We start from the raw sequence: 26199 nt of genomic DNA, 5'->3' as shown, positions 1-26199 counted from the left end.
GTAGCAGAGGGCACTTGCTGCGGCCATTGACAGGTGGCCCTGACTCAGGTGGCCTTCGCAGAGGGCTCGACCACCATGGGTAGGACACAAGGGATCCTCCACGACTGGCAGAGCCAGATGACGCCGGAGCTTTCTGGAGCTCACTGTGGATACACCGCCGTCCCATGGAGTGACCCAGACCCACAGAAACCCCAGGGGAGGAGGAAGGGCTTGAGCCCATGCCAGGGCCTTCCAGCAAGGAGACTGTGGCTGTGGCTACACCTTCTGACTCCCCCACTTCCTGACACTGAGGCATCTCAGGGGCAGCGGGATGAAAAGGGTGTCATGGAAACGTCCCAGACACCTGGAAGCTAGCCAGGGCCCTTCAGGTTCAGGCCCTCCAGAGGACGCCCACCACGTGCATCATAGGCAATGGGGCGAGGTAGGCAGCTGGCCCCCTCCACCTCTGATGTATGTTCTGGGGGAGACACGAAGACGTAGTGGTAGGCCACGTAAGGTTGGGAAGTTGTAGTTGCACTAAAATGGCATGGGTGAAGGGCTGCACTAGTTAGATAGATTTTTAAGCACCTTAACGTTTTCATGTCAGAACTTCTTATTTAGACACTTTTACTGTAATCAATAAATGTCTTTTCACCACTCACCTGTGACTAATTTGTCTCAGATTAGCCTCGAACAGGAATCCTTTTCCCTTGACGGTCGCCGGAAGGATCCTTCACGTTGATGTCATAGAATCATAGAATCCTCACAGTGCAGAAGGAGGCCATTTGGCCCGTCGAGTCTGCACCGACAAACAATCCCACCTCAGGCCCTATCCCCACAACCCCACACATTTACCCCACTAATCCCTCTAATCTACACATCCCGGCATATTATGGGCTATTTAGCCTGGCCAACCAACCTAACCCACACATCTTTGAACAGTGGGAGGAAACCAGAGCACCCAGGGGAAACCCACGCAGACACGGGGAGAACGTGCAAACTCCACGCATTTACTGACCCAAGCCAGGATTCGAACCTGGTCCCTGGAGCTGTGAGGCAGCAGTGCTAACCACTGTGCCACTGTGCTGCCCATGTCAGTTGGGGAGGCCCCTCAATGCTGTGTCACAAAGAAAATGAAGCCATTGGTTTCCCAGAACACACGAGCGATTCCCTCCCCTCCCCCACCCCAACTGCCCCGGGGCCCTGTATGGGGTGAGGGAGAGGAGAGCGGGGTGAGGGAGGGGAGAGCGGGGTGGGGGAGAGGAGGTGATCCCTCACCCACTACACAGACGTGGGCATGTGCCAGCATGCATACGAAGCTCAGGGAGTCAACTAGTTTGCACCAGGGCATCATCATAATGGTGCTTAGCGAGTTGTCATCACCCTCCTGCCTGCCACAGAAACTCGCTAACACAGCATACCAGGCCCCACCACTCTGGTGTTACAATGTTGCAGGAGATAGTAGGACTTTGGGAGGGGGGGAATGGAACCCATTTGCACAAACACAAGCCCCTAGTTAGCGAAGCACCTGGTGATCTGGGCCTCCCTCGCCGCCCTTCCATGCCTCATTCTTGCTGCCAGCCCTCCAGCTCCTGGGTGGTCCTTCTCCTCTACCTCCTCCTCGTCCTCCTCTTCCTGCTGGGTGGTCTCCTCCCCAGCGACGCCCAGCTTGTTGGCCTCTACATCCTCCTCCTCCTCCAAAAGGTCTCCTCTGCGCCAGGTTGTGAAGGGGACAGCACACCAACACAATGCAGGAAGAAATCAGGGGGTTATATTGTAGGCACCTGAATTGCATTTTCAGGAGCCCTGCGCACCTCTCCACTATTGCGCGGGTGGCTACATGGGCCTCAATATACCAGGTCTCTCCATCAGTCACAGATGTTATCAGCCAAGTCTGAAGTGTGTAACCCATGTCACCCACGAGCCACCCCTGCAGCCTGGGCTCCTCCTCAAAGGCCTCCAGGATGTTTAGGCTCCTCAGAATAAAACTGTCATGCACGCTGCCGGGGTGTCTGGTGCGGAAGTGCATCATGTTCATCTTGTGGTCACAAACCAATTGAACATTTAGGGAGTGGAACCCCTTTCTATTGAACGGCACGGTAGCACAGTGGTTAGCACTGCTGCTTCACAGCTCCAGGGTCCCGGGTTCGATTCCCGGCTCGGGTCACTGTCTGTGTGGAGTTTGCACATTCTCCTCGTGTCTGCGTGGGTTTCCTCCGGGTGCTCCGGTTTCCTCCCACAGTCCAAAGATGTGCAGGTTAGGTTGATTGGCCAGGTTAAAAATTGCGCTTTAGAGTGCTGAGATGCGTAGGTTAGTGGGATTAGCGGGTAAATATGTGGGGGTAGGGCCTGGGTGGGATTGTGGTTGGTGCAGACTCGATGGGCCGAATGGCCTCCTTCTGCACTGTTGGGTTTCTATGATTTCTATGAACAATATTCATGGATTCATGGTCACCTTGAGGGCAACATGGATGCAATGTATCCCCGTAATGGCTGCCAATCATGCAGCCCAGACTTCCTGTTGGGTCTGGTCCAGGTGAAATTTGATATACTGGCCAGTCTGGGCATTCAGGGCACCTGTGACATCCTTGTGATTCCCTCCCCTCCCCCACCCCAACTGCCCCGGGGCCCTGTATGGGGTGAGGGAGGGGAGAGCGGGGTGGGGGAGAGCGGGGTGGGGGAGAGCGGGGTGGGGGAGAGGAGGTGATCCCTCACCCACTGCACAGACGTGGGCATGTGCCAGCATGCATACGAAGCTCAGGGAGTCAACTAGTTGGCACCAGGGCATCATCATAATGGTGCTTAGCGAATTGTCATCACCCTCCTGCCTGCCACAGAAACTCGCTAACACAGCATACCAGGTGTGGTGAACCATCGTTGGTTCCCACTGGATAGTGCTGAGCCAGGGGCTGGCCAGTACTACAAGGATTTACATATGTTACTGTTGGGTTGTGCTATTGTTACTGTTGGGGTTAGGGTGGGGTTGTTACACCTTTGTACTGTAATGTTGTGGCACATCCCAGTCGGGCTCCGCCTCCTGGGAGAGGTATAAGAGTCCCTGCTCTGGCCGGAACCCCTTCAGTCTGGGATAGTGTATATAAGTTCTGATAGCTTCATTACAGTAAATAAAAGCCTTTCATTTACTGAGCTTCAGGCCTCGTGTTTGAGTAGCGCATCACCAGGCCCCACCACTCTGTTGTTACAATGTTGCAGGAGATAGTCGGACTTTGGGAGGGGGGGGAAATGGAACCCATTTGCACAAACACAAGCCCCTAGTTAGCGAAGCGCCTGGTGATCTGGGCCTCCAGATGTCACATACATCTCCACTGGGGGTCTGGAAGGACAGTCATGATGTGGAGATGTCGGTGTTGGACTGGGGTGAACACAGTAAGAGTTTTAACCTGATCTTTAACCTGGTGTTGTTAAAACTCTTACTGTGGTCTGGAAGGAGTCAGTGGTATAAAAGTTCAGAGTGGCCGTCAATTTGACAGCCACCAAGAGTAGGTGCCCCCACGCCCCAAAGTGCCAGGTCCTGCAAAAGTGGCATAGGTGTTGCATTCTCTCCTTTCGGAGCGAGAGCCGTCGCGGCATACGGTGTCCAACATTTATTCAAACAACACTTGTATGCGAAACCTCCGGGGTCTCTGCTCCCTCCTTCTCCTGCGCATCCCCACCACCACCTCCCCCCCACACCCTGCAGCCCCCCCTCCCCCCCCCCCCCCCCCCCCCACCAGCCCCCCACCCCCGCCACCATGGGCAAATGGTGGCCACTTCCTGCTCCAGTGGCCGTCTCTTTCTACTCCTGCAAGTGGTAAGGCCTGGGCCTCCTCTGCCCACAATTCATTCTCTTGCTCCTCTCCCTCAGCTGCAACAGCAACCAAAAGAGCACCAAGGTCAATCGATTGCACCGCAAAAGCCATCTCTTCAGTCTGAAGTGGAGGGGTGGGGGAGTTTGGAGAAGAGGAGAAACACGTGGAGAGTTTAACGAACGCTGCTTGCCCCTAGCCCAGGAACATACACTGCTCATACTGCTCATCCCCCCCCCACCCTCATGCCCCCCATTCCCCACCCACATGCCCCCCACCAACACACCCTCCATTCCCCACCCACATGCCCGCAGCAACACAGCCCCCCCATTCCCCACCCATAGGCCCCCCACAAAAATAGCCCCCCCTCATCCTCCTCCCAGTAACACACACCAAGAACTCATGCAATAATGAGCACAGACACAGCTGCTTGAAACGTTCTGAGGTTGCAGCAGCACAATTTCAAGGGCTTTGGGCACATCCTGCAGCTGGAAGAGTGCTGCGTGCAACAGGAGCCAGCAGCATCCCCATGACCCAAGGTCAGTGCTGAGGCCTGGGTCCGAGCTGCAAATCGGATAGCAGACACCCTGCTGAGCAACAACCCCCCACCAACCTCCAAACATTCGCAGAGCCCTCCCAACTCAAAACGCAACATGGCCGCCATGAAAGGACCCCCCCCCCTCCCCCCCGTGAACAGCACGGAGCCATCTGACGGTAGGTACTTACCTCCTCACAAACCCTGACTGATAGAGTGCCCAAATCAGACTTTTATCGAGCATGTCTGTTCGAGACTGATTCCGGATTGGGTGAACAAAGAACAAAGAAAATTACAGGACTGGAACAGGCCCTTCGGCCCTCCAAGTCTGTACCGACCATGCTGCCCGACTTAACTAAAATCCCCTATCCTTCCAGGGACCATATCCCTCTATTCCCATCCTATTCATGTATTTGTCAAGATGCTCCTTAAAAGTCACTACCGTATCCACCTCCACTAGCTCCCCCGGCAACGAGTTCCAGACACCCACTACTCTCTGTGTACAAATTCTGCCTCGTACATCTCCTTTAAACCTTGCCCCTCGTACCTTAAACCTGTGCCCCCCCAGTAATTGAATCTTCCACCCTGAGAAAAAGCTTCTGACTATCCACACTGTCCATGCTTCTTATAATCTTGTAGACTTCTATCAGGTCTCCCCTCAACCTCCGTCGTTCCAGTGAGAACAAACCAACTTTCTCCAACCTCTCCTCATAGCTAATGCCCTACATACCAGGCAACAGCCTGGTAAATCTTTTCTGTACCCTTTCCAAGGCCTCCACATCCTTCTGGTAGTGTGGCGACCAGAATTGAAAACTATATTCCAAGTGCGGCCTAACTAAGGTTCTATAAAGCTGCAACATGACTTGCCAATTTTTAAACTCAATGCCCTGGCCGATGAAGGCAAGCATTCCATATGTCTTCTTGACTACCTTCTCCACCTTCTTTGTCACTTCAGTGGCCTGTGTACCTGTACACGTGAATATGGTGGTAAAGGCAGACGTGCTGGTAAGGTGGGACGTGCAGCTCATTAAGTGGATTGCAATAGATGCAAAAATATTAAAATTGGTGTTGCGCCCATTTTAGCAGGTTCCTAGTTGCGGCCATTTTCAGGCCTTGGTAAAGTGCAAACTGGGGTGGAAGCCGGTGCAGATCGCGCCATTCATCTCACATCCGACTTTTCCAATTCTATGCGATGGTAAGACCGCCCCCACAGAGTCTGTGTAATCCCAATCATCAGTACACTGAAATAGAATCTGTGTAATCCCCTTAATCAATACACTGAAATAGAGGGCAGCATTTTACCATTTTATGTCTAAGTGCTGGGCGGACTTGAAACTGGGAGAGTTTCAGATCCGTCTTTTGGGTGTGTCTTTAGGCCCTCCCCCCACCCCCGCGCAACAATAAACACTCTGGCTGCAAAATTCTGAGTAAGTCTTTTGCTCGCTGCAGAAGCCGGTGGCCGGGTCTTAATATGCCCAAGAGCCTGCAGAGGGAGGTAGTGCGCATGTGCAGGTCCCTGATGCTGCACATGTGCATTAGCAAAAGCAGGGGTCTGACAGACAAAGAGAGAACTGTCAGACTCCTGCTACTGCAGACAACCTGAAACACCTCGCACCCCTGCAATCACGGGGCCAGACCCTGGGGACCCCCTGCTGCCCAGGTAAATTGCAGACCTCCTAACTCCCCTACAAATAACGGACCCGCTGCCCTCCCCCCACCAATCACGCAGAGTGGCAGCAGGCCCCCTTCCCCCATTAGCCCTGCCCTGCACAGGCCTCTCCCTTTTAGCCCCGCCTCCACTGGCCCCTCCCACAATTAGCCGCACACCCACTGGCCCCTCCATCATTGGCACACCATCTGGCTCTGCCTAGTAGGCATTGCTTAGGTGCCAAAGTGGCATTGCCAGTCTGGCACTGCCCAAGGGGCACCCCCCCACTTGCCCTCGGCCTCCCTGGGGGGCTTCAATGGCCCCCGCTTCCACCGGAGAGGCCAAGTCGGCCTATTTCCGCCGAGAGGCCGGAGAGGACCATGCCGGAAATCCTATTGTCGTAAAATGGCACCAGAGATGAAAATCGTCACAAATGACGCTAATCGCTTTACACCCCACTTTAAGAACGCGTCGCATCCAAAAACAGTCAAAACGCGATGGTAGAAGCATGGGCACAGAGTCTGTGTAATCCCGATAATCAACACACCGAAATATCGAGTCTGCGTAATCCCGATAATCAATAGACTGAAATACAGAGACTGCATAATCCCGATAATCAATACACTGAAATAGAGTCATAGAGTCATAGAGGTTTACAGCATGGAATCAGGCCCTTCGACCCAACTTGTCCATGCCGCCCTTTTTATTAAACCCCAAAGCTAGTCACATTTGGCCCATATCCCTCTATACCCATCTTATCCGTGTAACTGTCTAAATGCTTTTTAAAAACAAAATTGTACCCGCCTCTACTACTACCTCTGGCAACTTGTTCCAGACACTCACCACCCTCTGTGTGAAAAAATTGCCCCTCTGGACCCTTTTGTATCTCTCTCCTCTCACCTTAAACCTATGGCTCCCCTACCTTTGGGAAAAGATATTGACTATCTAGTTGATCTATGCCCCTCATTATTTTATAGCCCTCTATAAGATCACCCCTCAGCCTCCTACGCTCCAGAGAAAAAAGTTCTACTCTATCCAGTCTCTCCTTTTCACTCAAACCATCAAGTCCTGGTAGCATTTTAGTAAATTTTTTCTGCTCTCTTTCTAGTTTAATAATATCCTTTCTATAATAGGCCAACCAGAACTGTATGCAGTATTCCAAGTGTGGCCTTACCAATGTCTTGTACAACTTCAACAAGATGTCCCAACTCCTGTATTCAATGTTCTGACCAATGAAACCAAGCATGCTGAATACCTTCTTCACCACTTTGTCCACCTGTGACTCCACTTTCAAGGAGCTATGAACATGTATCCCTAGATCTCTTTGTTCTGTAACTATCCCCAACGCCCTACCATTAACTGAGTGAGTCATGCCCTTGTTCAATCTACCAAAATGCAACAGCTCGCATTGATCTAAATTAAACTAAATTAAACTAAACTTAGGACTGCACGGTAGCACAGTGGTTAGCACTGCTGCTTCACAGCTCCAGGGACCTGGGTTCGATTCCCGGCTTGGGTCACTGTCTGTGTGGACTTTGCACATTCTCCTCGTGTCTGCGTGGGTTTTCTCCGGGTGCTCCGGTTTCCTCCCACAGTCCAAAGATGTGCGGGTTAGGTTGATTGGCCATGCTAAAATTGCCATTAGTGTCCTGAGATGCGCAGGTTAGAGGGATTAGTGGGTAAATATGTAGGGATATGGGGGTAGGGCCTGGGTGGAATTGTGGTCGGTGCAGACTTGATGGGCCGAATGGCCTCTTTCTGTATTGTAGGTTTTTGATGATTTCTATGAAATTCCATCTGCCATTCGTCAGCCCACTGGACCAATTGATTAAGATCCCGTTGCAATCCGAGATAACTTTCTTCACTGTCCACTATGCCACCAATCTTGGTGTCATCTGCAAACTTACTAACCATGCCTCCTATATTCTCATCCAAATCATTAATATAAATGACAAATAACAATGGACACAGTACTGATCCCTGAGGCACACCGCTGGTCCCAGATCTCCAGTTTGAAAAACAACCCTCTACAACCACCCTCTGTCATCAAGCCAATTTTGTATCCATTTAGTTACCTCACCCTGGTCTGTGTAATCCCCAAATTCAATACACTGTAATAGAGCCTGTGTAATCCTGATAATCAATACACTCAAATAGAATCTGTGCAATCCGATAATCAATAGACTGAAATACCAAGTCTGTATAATCAATACTCTGAAATTGAATCCCGATAATCAATAGACTGAAATAGAGTCTGTGTAATCCTGATAACCAATACACTGAAATACAGAAGGCCTGATTTTACCATTGTGTCACGCCCGTTTTCGGGCACGAAAACTTGGTAAAGTCGGGCGTGAGGTGATTAGCGCGATCTGCGCCCGCGTCCGTGCAGATGTCCACTTTACCAAGGCCATGATCCAAACCGCGCCTGGAACGAGCGCAATGGCGATTTAAATGCATTTGTATGCATTTAAATTGAATTAATGGGCTGCCTGCCCAACTTTACCAGCATTTCCCCCTTTACCATTGTGTTCACGTGTCCAGCGCGAAACAGACATGCTCGGCAAAGGTCTGTTTCGGGCGCTCCAGCTTCTGAAGAGGTAAGTTCAGAGCTTCCAACGACTCTCTGACTCAGATCGGTGGTGGAGGCCCGGGGGGAGGGGAGGCGGGCCAGATCATTCTCTGGTGGTGGGGGGAGGAGGAAGGAGGCCCGATTGTTCTCTGGTGGGGAGGGGGGGGAGGGGAGGAGGAGGGAGGCCTGATCGTTCCCTGATGGGGGGTCGGAGGAGGAGAGAGGCCAGATCATTCTCTGGTGGGGGGCAAGGGAGGAGGGAGGTGGGTCCGATGTATCTCTGGTGGGGAGGGAGGGAAGGGATGGGAGGCCCAATTGCTCTCTGGTGATGGGGGGAGGGGGGATGGAGGCCTGATCGCTCTCTGGTGGAAGGGAGGGGGGAGGGAGGCCAGATCGCTGTCTGGTGGTGGTGATGTGGGGGAGGGAGGCCTGATCATTCTCTGTTTGGGGGAGCGGGAGGTGGGAGGCCAGATGGATCTCTGTGTTGGTCGGGACGAGGGGGGGGGCAGGGAAGGACTGCTGCCATGCTGCGGATGATTGGTGGAGGGGAAGGGGGGCAGGAGGTCGCGATCGGTTTGGGTAGCGGTGGGGTGGGTGGATAAGGGGAACAATTATGTTGTGGGGGTGGGGCGATATCAGAGGGGGTCATTGCTTCCGCTTTTTGCTCCTGGGCTGCCTTCTGGTAGGACAAAGAACAACAAAGAACAGTACAGCACAGGAAACAGGCCCTTCGGCCCTCCAAGCCTGTGCCGCTCCTTGGTCCAACTTGACCAATCGTTTGTATCCCTCCATTCCCAGACTGCTCATGTGACTATCCAGGTAAGTCTTAAACGATGTCAGCGTGCCTGCCTCCACCACCCTACTTGGCAGCGCATTCCAGGCCCCCACCACCCTCTGTGTAAAAAACATCCCTCTAATATCTGAGTTATACTTCGTCCCTCTCACCTTGAGCCCGTGACCCCTCGTGAACGTCACTTCTGATCTGGGAAAAAGCTTCCCACAGTTCACCCTATCTATACCCTTCATAATCTTGTACACCTCTATTAGATCTCCCCTCATTCTCCGTCTTTCCAGGGAGAACAACCCCAGTCTACCCAATCTCCCCTCACAGCTAAGACCCTCCATACCAGGCAACATCCTGGTAAACCTTCTCTGCACCCTCTCCAACGCCTCCACGTCCTTCTGGTAGTGCGGCGACCAGAACTGGACGCAGTACTCCAAATGTGGCCTAACCAACGTTCTATACAGCTGCATCATCAGACTCCAGCTTTTATACTCTATACCCCGTCCTATAAAAGCAAGCATACCATATGCCTTCTTCACCACCTTCTCCACCTGTGTTGCCACCTTCAAGGATTTGTGGACTTGCACACCTAGGTCCCTCTGTGTTTCTATACTCCTGATGACTCTGCCATTTATTGTATAACTCCTCCCAACATTATTTCTTCCAAAATGCATCACTTCGCATTTATCCGGATTAAACTTCATCTGCCACCTCTCCGCCCAATTTTCCAGCCTATCTATATCCTGCTGTATTGCCCGACAATGCTCTTCGCTATCCGCAAGTCCAGCCTTATCCGCTTTTTGCGGCCCGGGAGCGACGTGACGGGGGCACGTTTTTCAATTTATTTTCCACTGCACATGCGCAGTTCAAAGCTCCAATCAGAGCTGCTGCGATTTGGGCACGATAAGCCCCGCCCACAGCACGATTCAGACTCACAATTTTTTTTTCAGGCTAAGTGCGTTTGGGGGCATCTGAAAGCAGATTTCCAAGTCAGATCTGAATTGTGCCCAGATTCAGCACTTGGAATCACAATGATAAAATCAGGTCCTACGTGATCAATACTCTGAAATAGAGTCTGTGTAATCCCGATAATTAATACACTGTAATAGAGTCTGTGCAATCCCCAAAATCAATACATGTAGTAGTGTCTGTGTAATCCCCCTAATCAGTACATTGAAATAGAGTCGATGTAATCCCCCTAATCAGTATGCTGAAATAGAGGGCCTTATTTTACTATTGTGTCATGCCCGTTTTCAGGCACGGAAACATGGTAAAGTCGGGTGTGAGGCCATTAAGACGATCCACTCCCGCATCCGCGCAGATGGCCACTTTACCAAAACCCAGGAATGGCCGTGACCCAATTCGCGCCCAGAATGGGTGTAAGGCCAGACCATTCTCTGTGGGGGGGAGGGGGGGGGGGGCTGGGGGGAGAGGAGGGAGGTGGGTAAGATGTATCTCTGGTGGGTGGGGGGGGAAGGCCCGATCGCTCACTGGTGGGGGGTGGGGGGGCAGATGGATCTCTGGTGGGGGGCGGAGGAGGGTGCAGGGGTTCCACTGCCACTCTGCGGGCGATCGGTGGGGGGGGGGGGGGAAGGGGACAGGGGGTTGTGATTGGTCTGGGTAGCGGGGGGGGGTGGGTGGATAAGGGAGACAGTGATGTCTGTGGAGGCCATCGCTGCCGCGTTTCGCTCCTGGGCCGCTTTCTCCGCTTTCTGTGACCCGGGAGTGATCTGACACGGGCGTGCTTTGTCAAATTTGTTTCTAACTGCACATGCGCAATTCAGAGCTCCGATCGTTTCGGGCACGATAAGCCCCGCCCACAATGCGAATGGGACCCGCGATTTGTTTTTCAGGTTAAATGTGTATGGGGCGCCTGAAAGCAGATTTCCAAGTCGGATCTGAATTACGCCCAGATTCAGCACTTCGAATGAAAATGGTAAAATCAGGCCCAGAGTGTATGTAATCCAGATAATCAATACACCGAAACAGTCTGTGTAATCCCCATAAACAATACAGTAAAATACAGAGTCTGTGCAATTCCCAAAATCAATACTCAAATAGAGTCTGTGTAATCCTGATAATCAATATAATGTAACAGAGTCTGTGTAATCCCCAAAATCACTGGACTGAAATAGAGACTGTGTAATCCCCAAAATCAATAGACTGAAATAGAGTCTGTGTAATCCTGATCATCAGTTCAATGTAATAGAGTCTGTAAAATACCCATAATCAATACACTGAAATAGAATCTGCATAATCCCCATAATCAATACATTGAAATAGAGTCTTTGTAATCCCGATAATCAATACACTGAAGTACAGAGACTGCGTAATCCCGATAATCAATAGACTGAAATAGGGTCTGTGTAATCCCAATAATCAATACACTGAAATAGATTCTGTGTAATCCCCATAATCAATACTCTGAAATATAGTTTCTGTGTAATAATAATCAATACACTGTAATAGAGTCTGTGTAATCCTTGCCTCCTGGACTTGCGGGCTATCCTGTCTGGAGACAATACACATCTCTTTAACCTGTGCTTAATGCTCCCTCCACCCACATTGTCTGTATCTTTAAGGTCTGATTGGCTGTAGAGATTTGCATTCTAATCAGTATTCTGTAACTTGATTTTGTGTCTCTGTGCCCTGTTTGGGAGCACATTTCCACTCCATCTGACGAAAGAGCAGCGCTCCGAAAGCTAATGGTATTTGCTACCAAATAAACCTGTTGGACTTTGACCTGGTGTTGTTAAAACCCTTGCTGTTTATAACACACATTTTATTGAAGGTGGTATTAATGTTCAGTAAATCTCCTTTAGATTGTGACTCTCGCAGTAGTACTGCACTTTGCCTAGTCAGTGGACTCTGCCTGATTTTAATATTTAAATTAAATTTCCCATCGTGAAGGCAGGTTATAACTTCAAAGTTTGACAAGTATAGTTGTTATCTCACAATCCAACTCACTGACCGGAATTTTATGGCCATTCACGCTGGCAGGATGTTCCCATCCCATTGCGGTGATTTGGTTGGGCCTCGCTGCAGTGGGAGTGAGGCTTCAATGGCCGGTAAGATCGCACCCATTATTTTTCCCCTGTGTGCATAAAAAGTTTGCTGAATTAATTTCAAAATGAGATGACATCTGAAAACAGGAAAACCATTGAGACATTTAATCTTTTTAAATTACGGATGTATGTGAGAAAGAATAATCAACACATTAACTATAGGCTTCATTGGATGCAGCTACATGTAGTTATTGATGTGACGTATCCCACCTACCAGGAAGGTTTATTGATGGGATTGTAACAGATTGAGATAATTGGAGACTGCCTTATTAGGTTTCGACTTAAAAGCAGCATGTAGATCTGGTGAGCTCTGTATTCCAAAGGTGCATCATAAATGAGAAATCTGTCACTAACAAATGGTAGTCAACTTTCTGTGGTTGGCTATGCATAGCAAATGAGTATATTGTTTGATTTCAATATTTATTTTGAATGCATTAGTTGATGAGAGTAGTTTGCAAAATGCTGACACCAATTTCCTTTGTGCCGGAATATGGGCTGAATAAATTAGAAAATGGATCTGAAATGGACCCCCTGATGTTTGATATGCTGCATAATATTAATACAAAGTGAAAAGATCGTATTTCATTACACATCCCATGTGACGTGTGTTGCGAAGGACGGCTATTTGGTAAAAGTGAGTCCTCGGAAAAAAGTGTGAGAAAAATTGCTCTTGCCATTGTTGACTATTTGAAAAGCTGGGATAGTGATGCGCTATCAATAAGGCGAAAGACTACCGGTGTGCCAATACAAGTGTAGACTTTTATTCACAACAGAATCAGGAGCAGATCCCAACAAATAACCGACCTGAACTGAACAAGGGGGAGGACACAGCCACCTTTATACTAGGTGCCGAGGGGAGGAACCAAACCGGGAGGGGATGTGTCCAGGTATGACAAACACACAACAGTGGTCCATATAGGACAAAGGCAAAACTGAGGTCCACCACAGATAGAAAGATTTTTGGTCTTTCAGGGAATTAAGGGATATGGGAGTGACCAGGATATTGGAGTCAAAGCCCAAGATCAGCTATGATCGTATTGAATGGTGGACCAAAGAACAAAGAACAGTACAGCACAGGAAACAGGCCCTTCGGCCCTCCAAGCCTGTGCCGCTCCTTGGTCCAACTAGACCAATCGTTTGTATCCCTCCATTCCCAGGCTGCTCATGTGAATATAGAACATAGAACATAGAACATTACAGCGCAGAACAGGCCCTTCGGCCCACGATGTTGCACCGACCAGTTAAAAAAAAAACTGTGACCCTCCAACCTAAACCAATTTCTTTTCGTCCATGAACCTATCTACGGATCTCTTAAACGCCCCCAAACTAGGCGCATTTACTACTGATGCTGGCAGGGCATTCCAATCCCTCACCACCCTCTGGGTAAAGAACCTACCCCTGACATCGGTTCTATAACTACCCCCCCTCAATTTAAAGCCATGCCCCCTCGTGCTGGATTTCTCCATCAGAGGAAAAAGGCTATCACTATCCACCCTATCTAAACCTCTAATCATCTTATATGTTTCAATAAGATCCCCTCTTAGCCGCCGCCTTTCCAGCGAAAACAATCCCAAATCCCTCAGCCTCTCCTCATAGGATCTCCCCTCCATACCAGGCAACATCCTGGTAAACCTCCTCTGCACCCTCTCCAAAGCCTCCACATCCTTCCTGTAATGTGGGGACCAGAACTGCACACAGTACTCCAAGTGCGGCCGCACCAGAGTTGTGTACAGTTGCAACATAACGCTACGACTCCTAAATTCAATCCCCCTACCAATAAACGCCAAGACACCATATGCCTTCTTAACAACCTTATCTACTTGATTCCCAACTTTCAGGGATCTATGCACACATACACCTAGATCCCTCTGCTCCTCCACACTATTCAAAGTCCTCCCGTTAGCCCTATACTCAACACATCTGTTATTCCTACCAAAGTGAATTACCTCACACTTCTCCGCATTAAACTCCATCCGCCACCTCTCGGCCCAACTTTGCAACCTGTCTAAGTCTTCCTGCAAACTACGACACCCTTCCTCACTGTCTACCACACCACCGACTTTGGTGTCATCAGCAAATTTGCTAATCCACCCAACTATACCCTCATCCAGATCATTAATAAATATTACAAACAGCAGTGGCCCCAAAACAGATCCCTGAGGTACACCACTTGTAACCGCACTCCATGATGAATATTTACTATCAACCACCACCCTCTGTTTCCTATCCGCTAGCCAATTCCTGATCCAATTTCCTAGATCACCCCCAATCCCATACATCTGCATTTTCTGCAGAAGCCTACCATGGTGAACCTTATCAAACGCCTTACTAAAATCCATATATACCACGTCCACTGCCTTGCCCCCATCCACCTCCTTGGTCACTTTCTCAAAAAACTCAATAAGGTTAGTAAGGCACGACCTACCTGCCACAAAACCATGCTGACTATCACCTATCAATTCATTACTCTCCAAATAACTATAAATCCTATCCCTTATAATTTTTTCCAACATCTTGCCGACAACAGAAGTGAGACTCACCGGTCTATAATTCCCGGGGAAGTCTCTGTTCCCCTTCTTAAACAATGGGACAACATTCGCTAACCTCCAATCTTCTGGTACTATACCAGAGGCCAACGACGACCTGAAGATCAGAGCCAGAGGCTCTGCAATCACTTCTCTTGCCTCCCAGAGAATCCTTGGATAAATCCCATCCGGACCAGGGGATTTATCTATTTTCAGACCCTCCAGAATATCCTGCACATCCTCCTTATCAACTGTAATACTGTCTATTCTACTCCCTTGCAACCCAGTGTCCTCCTCAGCTATATTCATGTCCCCTTGCGTGAACACCGAAGAGAAATATTGGTTCAATGCTTCACCAATCTCCTCCGGTTCCACACATAACTTCCCTCTGCCATCTATAACTGGCCCTAAACTTGCCCTAACCAACCTTCTGTTCTTGACATACCTATAGAACGCCTTAGGATTCTCTTTAACCCTATCCGCCAAAGTCTTCTCATGTCCCCTTTTAGCCCTTCTAAGCTCGCTCTTCAACTCCCTCTTAGCCAATCTAAAGCTTTCTAGTGCACTACCCGAGTGCTCACGTCTCATCCGAACATAAGCCTCCTTTTTCTTTTTAACCAACAAAGAAACTTTTTTGGTGCACCACGGTTCCCTAGCCCTACCAATTCCTCCTTGCCTGACAGGGACATACCTATCACAGACTCGCAGTAGCTGCTCCTTGAAAAAACTCCACATGTCGGACGTTCCCAGTCCCTGTAATCTCCTAGTCCAACCTATGTTTCCTAATTCTCTCCTAATAGCCTCATAATTACCCTTCCCCCAGCTAAAACCATTGGCCCGAGGTTCATGCCTATCCCTTTCCATCACTAAGGTGAACGTAACCGAATTGTGGTCACTATCACCAAAATGCACACCAACTTCCAAGGTAAGTCTTAAACGATGTCAGCGTGCCTGCCTCCACCACCCTACTTGGCAGCGCATTCCAGGCCCCCACCACCCTCTGTGTAAAAAACGTCCCTCTGATGTCTGAGTTATACTTCGCCCCTCTCAGCTTGAGCCGTGACCCCTCGTGATCGTCACCTCCGACCTGGGAAAAAGCTTCCCACTGTTCACCCTATCTATACCCTTCATAATCTTGTATACCTCTATTAGATCTCCCCTCCTTCTCCGTCTTTCCAAGGAGAACAACCCCAGTCTACCCAATCTCTCCTCATAGCTAAGACCCTCCATACCAGGCAACATCCTGGTAAACCTTCTCTGCACTCTCTCCAATGCCTCCACGTCCTTCTGGTAGTGCGGCGACCAGAACTGGACGCAGTACTCCAAATGTGGCCTAACCAGCGTTCTATACAGCTGCATCATCAGACTCCAGCTTTTATACTCTATACCCCGTCCTATAAAGGCAAGCATACCATATGCCTTCTTCACCACCTTCTCCACCTGTGTTGCCACCTTCAAGGATTTGTGGACTTGCACACCTAGGTCCCTCTGTGTTTCTATACTCCTGATGACTCTGCCATTTATTGTATAACTCCTCCCTACATTATTTCTTCCAAAATGCATCACTTCGCATTTATCCGGATTAAATTCCATCTGCCACCTAGTGAGGGATTGGAATGCCCTGCCAGCATCAGTAGTAAATGCGCCTAGTTTGGGGGCGTTTAAGAGATCCGTAGATAGGTTCATGGACGAAAAGAAATTGGTTTAGGTTGGAGGGTCACAGTTTTTTTTTAACTGGTCGGTGCAACATCGTGGGCCGAAGGGCCTGTTCTGCGCTGTAATGTTCTATGTTCTATGTTCTATGTACATTTAAGACCTGGCTGGTTGTAGAGATTTGCATTCTAATCAGTATTCTGTAATTTGATTTCTGTGTCTGTTTGCACTGTTTGAGAACAGATATCCACTCCATCTGACGAAGGAGCTGTGCTCCGAAAGCTTATGGTATTTGCTACCAAATAAACCTGTTGGACTTTAACCTGGTGTTGTGAGACTTCTTACTGTGCTTACCCCAGTCCAACACCGGCATCTCCACATCGTAATCATCTAACACAGATTCTTGGGAGTTGGTTGGCTGGATGGCTGGTTCGTAATGCAGAGTGACACCAACAGCGCGGGTTCAATTCCTGTGCCGGCTGAGATTATTCATCTCTATAGATCAGCTAGATAGTCTCTATAGAATAGCTAGATAGTCAACATCTTCTCCCAAAAGTAGGGGAGTCTAAAACTGGAGGGCATAGGTTTAAGGTGACAGGGGAGAGATACAAAAGGATCCAGAGGAGCAATTTTTTCACACAGAGCGTGGTGAGTGTCTGGAACAAGCTGCCAATGGTAGTAGTAGAGGCGGGTACAATTTTGTCTTTTAAAAAGCATTTAGACAGTTAAAGATGGTTATAGAGGGATAAGGGCCTAACGTGCACAATTGGGACTAGCTTAGTGGTTTAAAAAAGCATCATGGATAAGTTGGGCCGAAGGGCCTGTTTCCATGCTGTAAACCTCTATGACCTCTATCTATGACTAAGCCCCGCCTTCTCAACCTAGCCCCTTGCCTAAGGCGCGGTGATCCTTAGGTTAAATCACCAGCAGTCAGCTCTCCCTCTCAAAGGGGAGAGCAGCCTATGGTCATCGGGGACTATGGTGATTTTACTTTTTACCTTGTCATTCCAGGCTTCATAGCTTCTCGAGTCAATGTTGATGACTCCCAGATTAACTACCTCTTGACTGAATCATATTGTGCTGCCCTATGTCCCTGCTGGGTCTGTCTTGCCTGTGGGACAGGTAACAGAGGAGTCTGGCACATTGGCTGTGAGGTATGATTCAGCGAGTCTGACAATTTCAGGCTGCTTGACTGCTCCGTGGAGCAGCTCTCCCACTTTGTCATTCCCAGTATGGAGGCCCAATTTAATTTAATGATAGCATTGTCAGAGTAAAAAGGAAGCATAGTATCACATAGAATAATTGGTATGACACAATTAGTTAGAACAATGGATGTAAGCTAATTTGGTAAAACAATAGATGCAATCGTTTATTAGAATGCTAGGTGCGATGGCGTTAGGTGGACTGATGGGTGTAAAAAGAGGTAGTGAACTATTTAGAATAGTACTTGCTGCAAACTTCTTCAGAATGATAAATGTGGCAGAATTAGGTCAAAGAATAGACTGATGTAAAATATATGTGTGAGACATAATGGTTGGTGTAACAGAGTTATGTAATGATTGATGTGACAGAACTAGCTATAAACACCAAAAAATTAGTTTGAATAATGTGTGTGACAGGCCGATATAAAATAATAGGATGACAGAATCAGCACAATGATGGGTTTTAGTGTATTCTAGTGTGGCACAAATGGTCAGCTATGTAATCTTGCTTAACATGATGTGGAGATGCCGGCGTTGGACTGGGGTAAACACAGTAAGAAGTTTAACAACACCAGGTTAAAGTCCTTTATCTTGCTTAACTCCAGTGTTTCAGCTACAGAGAAAATGTACAGAAAAATGTTGATGGGAGGATGTGGTAACAAAGGTAGTCAAAGACAGAAAATACCGAAATACTGAATTATGAAAAACACATGGATCACGAATCGTTCTACACCTAGATAAGGATCTAGTTGCTACAAGACCCACATACCTAATAAGTAGGCTGGTAAACATGTAAAGCCAAGGGCAGAGAAATATAGAGAAGTGTAACACACCTGTATGACTGAGTTGGAGAGATGAGGACTCACGTTCTATCTAAACAACATGACCACACAGCCTCTTAAAACAAAACATACACTTAAATAAATAGGTGATGTATGACAAAAAATAAACCGGGGACTTTGTTTAGGATAAAAAACTCACCATGGTGTCAACTTGGTTCGATACTTTTATGAGTACCTCCAGCCCAAGGCAGCCAAATGGTATAAATGTAACAAAAACAGAAAATACTGGAAAATCTCAGCAGATCTGACAGCATCTGTAGAGAGAGAATGGAGCTAACGTTTGAGTCGGGATGACCCTTCATCAGAGCTGAAGACAAAGAAAACAGGACGAGATATATACTGTGAAGGTGAGTGGGAGAGGGGGAATGACAAAGATGTCATAGACAAAAAGACAAAGAGGATGTAAATGGTGTGATCCTGGCTAAGAATGGCACTGACAGCGACCATAAAAAAAATCAGAAAAAAAGATAAGCAGAGTGTCAAGGGACAATCTGACATATGTAATAGATGGCCCTAATGGAGTGGTGGGAAACTATTGGTGAGAAGAAAACAAGATGGAAAGCAAGATTTTTAAAAAGTGGACAAATGAAGCGATGGAAGAAATTAAAATTAAAAAAGTAAAAATAAATAAAGAAGATAAAATGAAATAAAATAAAATGAATGGAAATAGGATGAAGGTGAAAGTGCCCAGTCGAAAGATGAGGTGCTGTTCCTCCTGTTTACGTTGGGATTCGCTAGGACATTGCAGCAGGCCAAGGACAGACAGGTGGACAGGAGAGCAGGATGGTTTGTCAAAATGGCAAGCATCAGGAAGGCCTGGGTCCTGCTTGCGGACAGACCGAAGGTGTTCTGCAAAATGGTCATCCAGTCTGCATTTGGTCTCTCCAATGTAGAGTAGACTGCATTGGAAGGAGCGAATGCAATAGACCAGATTAAGGGAGATGCACATGAAGTGGTGCTTCACCTGAAAAGAGTGTTTGGGCCCTGGGATGGTGAGCAGGGCGGAGGTAAATGGGCAAATATTGTACCTTCTGTGATTGCATGGGAAGGTGCCGTGGAAAGTGGCTGATGTATAGGGCTGTGATGGAGGAGTGGATCAGGTTGTCCCAGAGGGAATAGTCCCTATGGAATGCTGACAGGGGGAGTGAGGAGATGTGTTTGGTGGTGGCCTCATGCTGGAGTTGGCAGAAATGGCGGGGGATGACTCTTTGAATGTGGTGGCTGGTGGAGTGAAAACCGAGGACGAGGGTGACTCTATCCTGCTTCTGGGAGGAATCATAGAAATAGAAACCCTACAGTGCAGAAGGAGGCCATTCGGCCCATCGAGTCTGCACCGACCACAATCCCACCCAGGCCCTACCCCCACATATTTACCCGCTAATCCCTCTAACCTACGCATCTCAGGATTCTAAGGGGCAATTTTTAACCTGGCCAATCAACCTAACCCGCACATCTTTGGACTGTGGGAGGAAACCGGAGCACCCGGAGGAAACCCATGCAGACACGAGGAGAATGTGCAAACTCCACACAGACAGTGACCCGAGCCGGGAATCAAACCCGGGACCCTGGAGCTGTGAAGCAGCAGTGCTAACCACTGTGCTACCGTGCCGCCCAGGAGAGCACAGGAGAGGAAGGGGAAAGGGTGAGGGCAGTGGCGCGGTGATGTGTTGGACAGAGTTGACAGGGTGATGGGTTGAACATAGTCTGTCAACCACAGTGAGTGGGAAACTATGATTAAGGAATAGGGAAGGCATATCAGCAGTGCCATTTTGGAAAAAGGCATAATCGGAACAAATGTGGTGGAGGTGAAGGAACTGAGGGAATGGGATGGAGTCCTTACAAGACATAGGGTGTGAACAGCTATAGTCAAGGTGGCTTGAGAATCAGTGGGCTTGTAACGGATACTGGTGGACATTCTATTACCAGAAATGGAGACAGAGAGGTTAAGGAAGGGAAAGGAAATGTCAAAAATGGCCAATGTGAAGATGATAGAGGAATGGAAATTGGAAGCTAAATTAATAAAGTTTTCCAGGTCCGGACAAGAACATGAAGCAGCACCAAATTAGTCGTTGATGTACCAGTAAAAGAGTTGTTGGAGAGGGCCAGAGTAGGACTGAAACAAGGAATGTTCCACCTAACCCATAAAGAGACAGGCATAACTGGGACCCATGCGGGTACCCATAACCACACCTTTTATTTAGCAGAAGTGAGACGAATAGAAAGGTAAGACCTTGGTCTTCCAAAGGTTAGAGCAATCATGCACATCCAAGCCATTTCACCTGAATAATAACATACAAAAGTGTAAATCTGATCAGCTTGGACCATGTGGAAGAAACAGATTGTATGAATTTCTTGTCTTTCCAAGCTGTAATTCCATAAATTTGAACTCACTGCTTATGAGGTGATGGAAGCAGAGAGGATAAATGATTTCAAAGGAAAATTGGATGGACACTTGAGAGATATAACTTGCAGAGCTATAGGGATAGAGTGGACCAAATAAGACTGACTGGGTTTGAAAGCTAGCATTGACTCAATAGACAAAATGACTTCCTTCTGTGAGTCTATGAGAATAGTTGCATAAGAAAAACCCTGTTATTAGTCAATGTATATTGAAGGCTAATGTTTAAAAGCAATCAGCTCTAAATCATGTGGAAATTCTAGTTGAGGGCCAAATGTCTTTCTGTTGCAATTGTAGCCACAGGAAATCTGTAACTATCTGGGGTTTCCTGGATGGCCTTAATTAATGGTTTAAACATAACAAGTATGGAGAGTGAATCAGAGCTCAGTAATTCAGGGAATACCTACTTGTAGCTGACTTAAAGGATGGTTGCCAAACCAATAATTGGTAAAAGAGATTTCTGTATCAGAAAAGTCATACAGATATATGAATTAGAGCAGGAGTCGGTCACTTGGCTTCTTGAGCCTGCTCCGCCAGTCAATAAGATCATGACTGATCTGATTGTAACCTCAACCCCACATTCCTGATAACCTTTCTCCCCCTTGTTAATAAAGTATCTATTGACATTCCACAATCCACACTGCGTTCCAATAACTGGTGACCAGAGACTAACAAACAGCAGATGTTTATCACAGTAACTGAGTAGCTCTTACATCTTACATCTGCCATGCTCCAGGAGAACGCACACACTCCCGACTTGTGACCTCTTTTGTACCCACGTCATCCCAGCATCCACATGACCACCCAGTCTATATCGTCCCTGTTTAAGCTAGGACAGCTGGTGGTATAGAGGTGTAACAGAGGTGTAACAGTGCAAGAGAACAAAGTGCAAACTATTTACAACATACAAAGTCAAACAGGGCTAACAACACATAACTATTTACATTGCACGAAACAGTGATTGGGCTACTGCAGCTGGCGAATTGTCCATCACATCTTCTTTCCCCTCCCTTTTAAATAACAAAGTCTGTTCATAGACTAGTTCATCACATAGTCCATGAACATTGGATTAGCTTAATCAGGGCGACATGGGTGGCAAAGTGGCACCGTAGTTAACGCTGCTGCCTCACAATGCCTCACAGGGACCTGGGTTTAATTCCCCTGCTTGGGTCACTGTCTATGCGGAAGCTGCACGTTCTCCCCGTGATTGCATGGGTTTCCTCCGGGTGCACTGGTTTCCTCCCACAGCCCGAAAGATGTGCTGGTTAGGTGCATTGGCCATGCTAGTGTAACCAAACAGGCACTGGAGTTTGGAGATTAGGAAATTTTCACAGTAACTTCATGTAAACCTACTTGTGACCCTAATAATATGCCCAGGTGCCCTGGGCATATGATTGTACCAGCTAGCTGTGTTGGAGATGCTCTTGGTGTCCTCAGTATGGGTGGTATCAGGCATCCTTGTGGTGAACCTGTGGTTGCAGGGCTGTGTTGGTCTCTGGAGGAGCCTCCATTTCCACTGGTGTAGGGACCTGGATTGCAGGCTGGATGGCTGGGGTACTATGGTGATTGATTTTTCAGATACCTGCAGTAGATGATGCGAGTATCATGTGTACAGAGTACTGTCTGAGGAAAGCATGTGGCTTGGTTGTAAGGCATGGCTGCATACCACTGCCAATCTCTCATGGCTGTCTGTGATATGATCTGGATCCTGACCAATTGACTAGGTTCCAGAGGACAAAGACCACGAGCATTTCAAACGTAATACTTCCTCGTCGCTTCATAAGGGCATCGCTCAGGTTTTTTTGCAACCTTAGGTTGTGAGAGGATTTGACAATGAGGGTCATGGTCCTGGTGCATCAAGAGGACAGTCGCTGTGCAGACGAGGGCGCATTTCACAGGCTGAGGAATGAGTACAGCATCATTATCTGTGTGTTCTCGGGCACATTTCTTTAGTATGTGCCTGGCTGAGCGAACCGTCGATTCCGCCAAGCCATTGGACTGTTGGTATAGGCGACTACTCATGATCTGCTCAAAATCCAATGTTTGTGCAAATATCTGAACTCACTGGAGAGGAACTGGCAAGCATTGTTCATCATTATCTTCTGATAGGTGCCATTTGTGTCGTTGTGGCTCTTGAGCTTGGTTTTGAACAATTTACTCATCATGTCTGTTGAGTAACCGGGAGTGGGGGGGGGGGGGGGGGGTGGCGGTGGGGGGTGCATGATAGTGCAGTGGTTAGCACTGCTGCTTCACAGGCCAGGGACCTGGGTTTGATTCCCAGCTTGGGTCACTGTCTGTGTGGAGTTTGCATGTTCTCCCCGTGTCTGTGTGGGTTCCCTCTGACTGCTCTGGTTTCCTCCCACATTCTGAAAGATGTGCTGGTTAGATGCATTGACCTGAACAGGTGCTGGACTGTGGCAGCTAGGGGAATTTCACAGTAACTTCATTGCAGTGTTAATGTAAACCTTACTTGTGACTAATAAAGAAACTTTAATTTACTTTCAGTCAATTTCCAACCAGAGTATGATTCCACAAGGTCTTTGCTTTTTTTTCCCAATCGATTTGAAGATTTCAGCCATTATGAATGACCATGTGAGATCCGGGATCTCATGGACCTGCAGTGATTCCTTAGTTTGATGCGGTTCAAGTGTATTGCTCACCTGGCGACTTACCTCTCCATGTCCACACACATGGAGGGTCAATACAGGGATTCCTTTACCCTGTATCTTGTTGCCTCCAGCCCATACCCAGTGAAGTTGCTGGGTATGGTACCTCTGTACAGATGTGGGGGTGCCGAATCACTGGCCACTCAGTATCAGTACATCGTGTACAATTTGCTCCTCTCTGACAGAGAAGAATGGGTGGAACTCGTGGGGAAGCTCCTTTGAGGCCTTGGGCCAGCCTTTCACAATGACATTGTGGAGTTACCTGCATGTGAGTTCTGCTTATAGGGCCTCCTTAAGTTCCTCGATTTGAGGAGAGCAAAATATTTCTGTGGTCATGATCATCGAATCCCCATTGTGGAGGAGGTCATACGGCACATCGGGTTTGCACCGACTCTGACTGATACACTGACAGAGTATCTTACCCAGGCCCTCTCCATAACCCCACATATTTACAATGTCTAACCCATCTAATCTACACTTCTTGGGACACTAAGGGATAACTTTCCAATGCCATTCCACCTAACCTGCACATCTCTGGATTGTAATGCCTCTACTTTTTCACGTTGTTGTTGCCGAGGTAGGTAGTGGAAGCGGATACAGTAGTGACTTTTAAGGGGCGTCTTGACAAGTACATGAATAGGATGGGAATAGAGGGATATGGTCCCCGGAAGGGGAGGGGGTTTTAGTTAAGTCGGGCAGCATGGTCGGTGCAGGCCTGGAGAGCCGAAGGGCCTGTTCCTGTGCTGTAATTTTCTTTGTTCTTTGTAAACTGGAACACCCAGAGGAAACCCACACAGACACGGAGACAATGTGCAAAGTCCACACAGACAGTGACCCAAGGCTGGAATTGAACCCACATCCCCGGCTCTGTGAGACAGTAGTGCTAACCACCGTGCCACCGTGGCGCCATGATGTCAATGTCCTCCTCACAATCTACTTGGTCTGTCGGCAAGAAGGTGCTGAAAAGAACATCAGTCAGGTGAAGCACTTACTGTATTTGTAGATGACAAATTGTAGCATATAACATTGTAGCTTTAGCATCATGAGCTGCTGTTGTGCAGATACCTTTTTAAAATAGTTATGAGTGGCTGATAATCAATTTCAACAGATATGAAATGATGGAATTTCTGACAGGCGAGGCGTTCCTTCCCAATTTGAGCATAACGAGTCTCAGTGTCAGTGAGGGCCCTTGAAGCAAAGGCTATTGGTCTGTCATTCTGGATACAGACTGCACCAAGTCCATGCTGGGAAGTGTCTGCTGATAAGAATATGGATGCTTGAACATCAAAGTATTGAAGCACTGGCGAGGCTGTGATCGTCTGCTTGAACTTGTTAAACACAACATCATTCAACATCCTGGTAGAGGAGCTGATGAAGGGTCCATTTACCTCACTGAAACAAGGAATGAAGTCTGGTCGTTGTTTTGTCTGGATCAGCATTTGCACCATCAGCTATGAATAAGTGATCCACATAGGGAACTTGGTTGACCCTGAATCTGCATTTGTGATATTACCCCACAGACCGTAGTCAGTAAGGATAGGCAACAACACATTCTCCACAATTATCCTCAACACCGGTGCCCGGCAAGACTATGTCCTCAGCCCCTTACTATATTCTTTATACACCTATGACTGTGTGGCCAAATTCCCCTCCAATTCGATTTTCAAGTCTACTGATGACACCACTGTAGTGGGTCGGATCTCATACAATGATGAGATGAAATATCAGAAAGAGATAGAGAATCTGGTGAAATGGTGTGACAACAATTATTTTTCCCTCAATGAAGGAGATAATTATCAACTTCAGGAAGTGTTGTGGAGGGCACTCCCCTGTCTACATCAATGGGGATGAAATGGAGATTGTCAAGAGCTTAAAGTTTCTAGGTGTCCAGATCACAAACAATCTGCCCTGGTCCCTCCACGATGATGCTATAGTTAAGAAAGCCCACCAATGCCTCTACTTTTTCAGGAGACTAAGGAACTTCAGTATGTCCACTACGATTCTCACCAACCTTTACAGATACACCATAGAAAGCATCCTTTCCAGATGTATCACAGTTTAGTATGGCTTCAGCTCTGACCAAGACCGTAAGAAACTACAAAGGGCTGTGATCATAGCCCAGTCAATCACGCAAACTGGTCTCTTGTCCACTGACTCTATCTACACTTCCTCGGAAAAGCGGCCAGCATAATAAAGGACCCCATGCACCTTGGACATACTCTCTTCCAACTTCAGTCATTCCTCCAAAGATATGCCGGTTAGATTGATTGGCCATGCTAAATTGACCATTAGTGTCAGGGGGATTAGCAGGGTAAATATGTGGGATTACGGGATTGGCCTGGGTGGGATTGTTGTCTTGATGGACCTCCTTCTGTCAGGATTCTATGGTGCTATGGTTCTTCCATCGGGAAAAATACAAAAGTCTGAGATCACATACCAACTGAGTCAAGAACATCTTCTTCCCCACTGCCATCAGATTTTTGAATGGACCTCCCTTATATTAAGTTCATAGAAACCATACAGT

The 26199-nt window shown here is 47.9% G+C and overlaps 1 protein-coding gene across 1 annotated transcript in view; it reads right to left on the bottom strand.

Moving 5' to 3' along the window:
* The window catches only part of LOC144493128 (gamma-aminobutyric acid receptor subunit alpha-1-like), a 454514-nt gene extending 431340 nt beyond the window's left edge, over window positions 1-23174 (bottom strand). The window contains exons 1-4 of the mRNA XM_078212030.1: window positions 23075-23174; window positions 21417-21469; window positions 3780-3908; window positions 1764-2017 (exon numbers count right to left, since the gene is read on the bottom strand). Coding sequence (XP_078068156.1) covers window positions 1764-2017; window positions 3780-3908; window positions 21417-21469; window positions 23075-23174 — 536 coding nt within the window. The remainder of the gene's footprint in view (window positions 1-1763; window positions 2018-3779; window positions 3909-21416; window positions 21470-23074) is intronic.
* Between the last annotated feature and the right edge of the window lie 3025 nt (window positions 23175-26199).

Source organism: Mustelus asterias, chromosome 4, assembly GCF_964213995.1.
Source record: "Mustelus asterias chromosome 4, sMusAst1.hap1.1, whole genome shotgun sequence".
Taxonomy (NCBI): Eukaryota; Metazoa; Chordata; class Chondrichthyes; order Carcharhiniformes; family Triakidae; genus Mustelus; species Mustelus asterias.
This window is presented reverse-complemented; position numbering and strand designations above follow the sequence as displayed.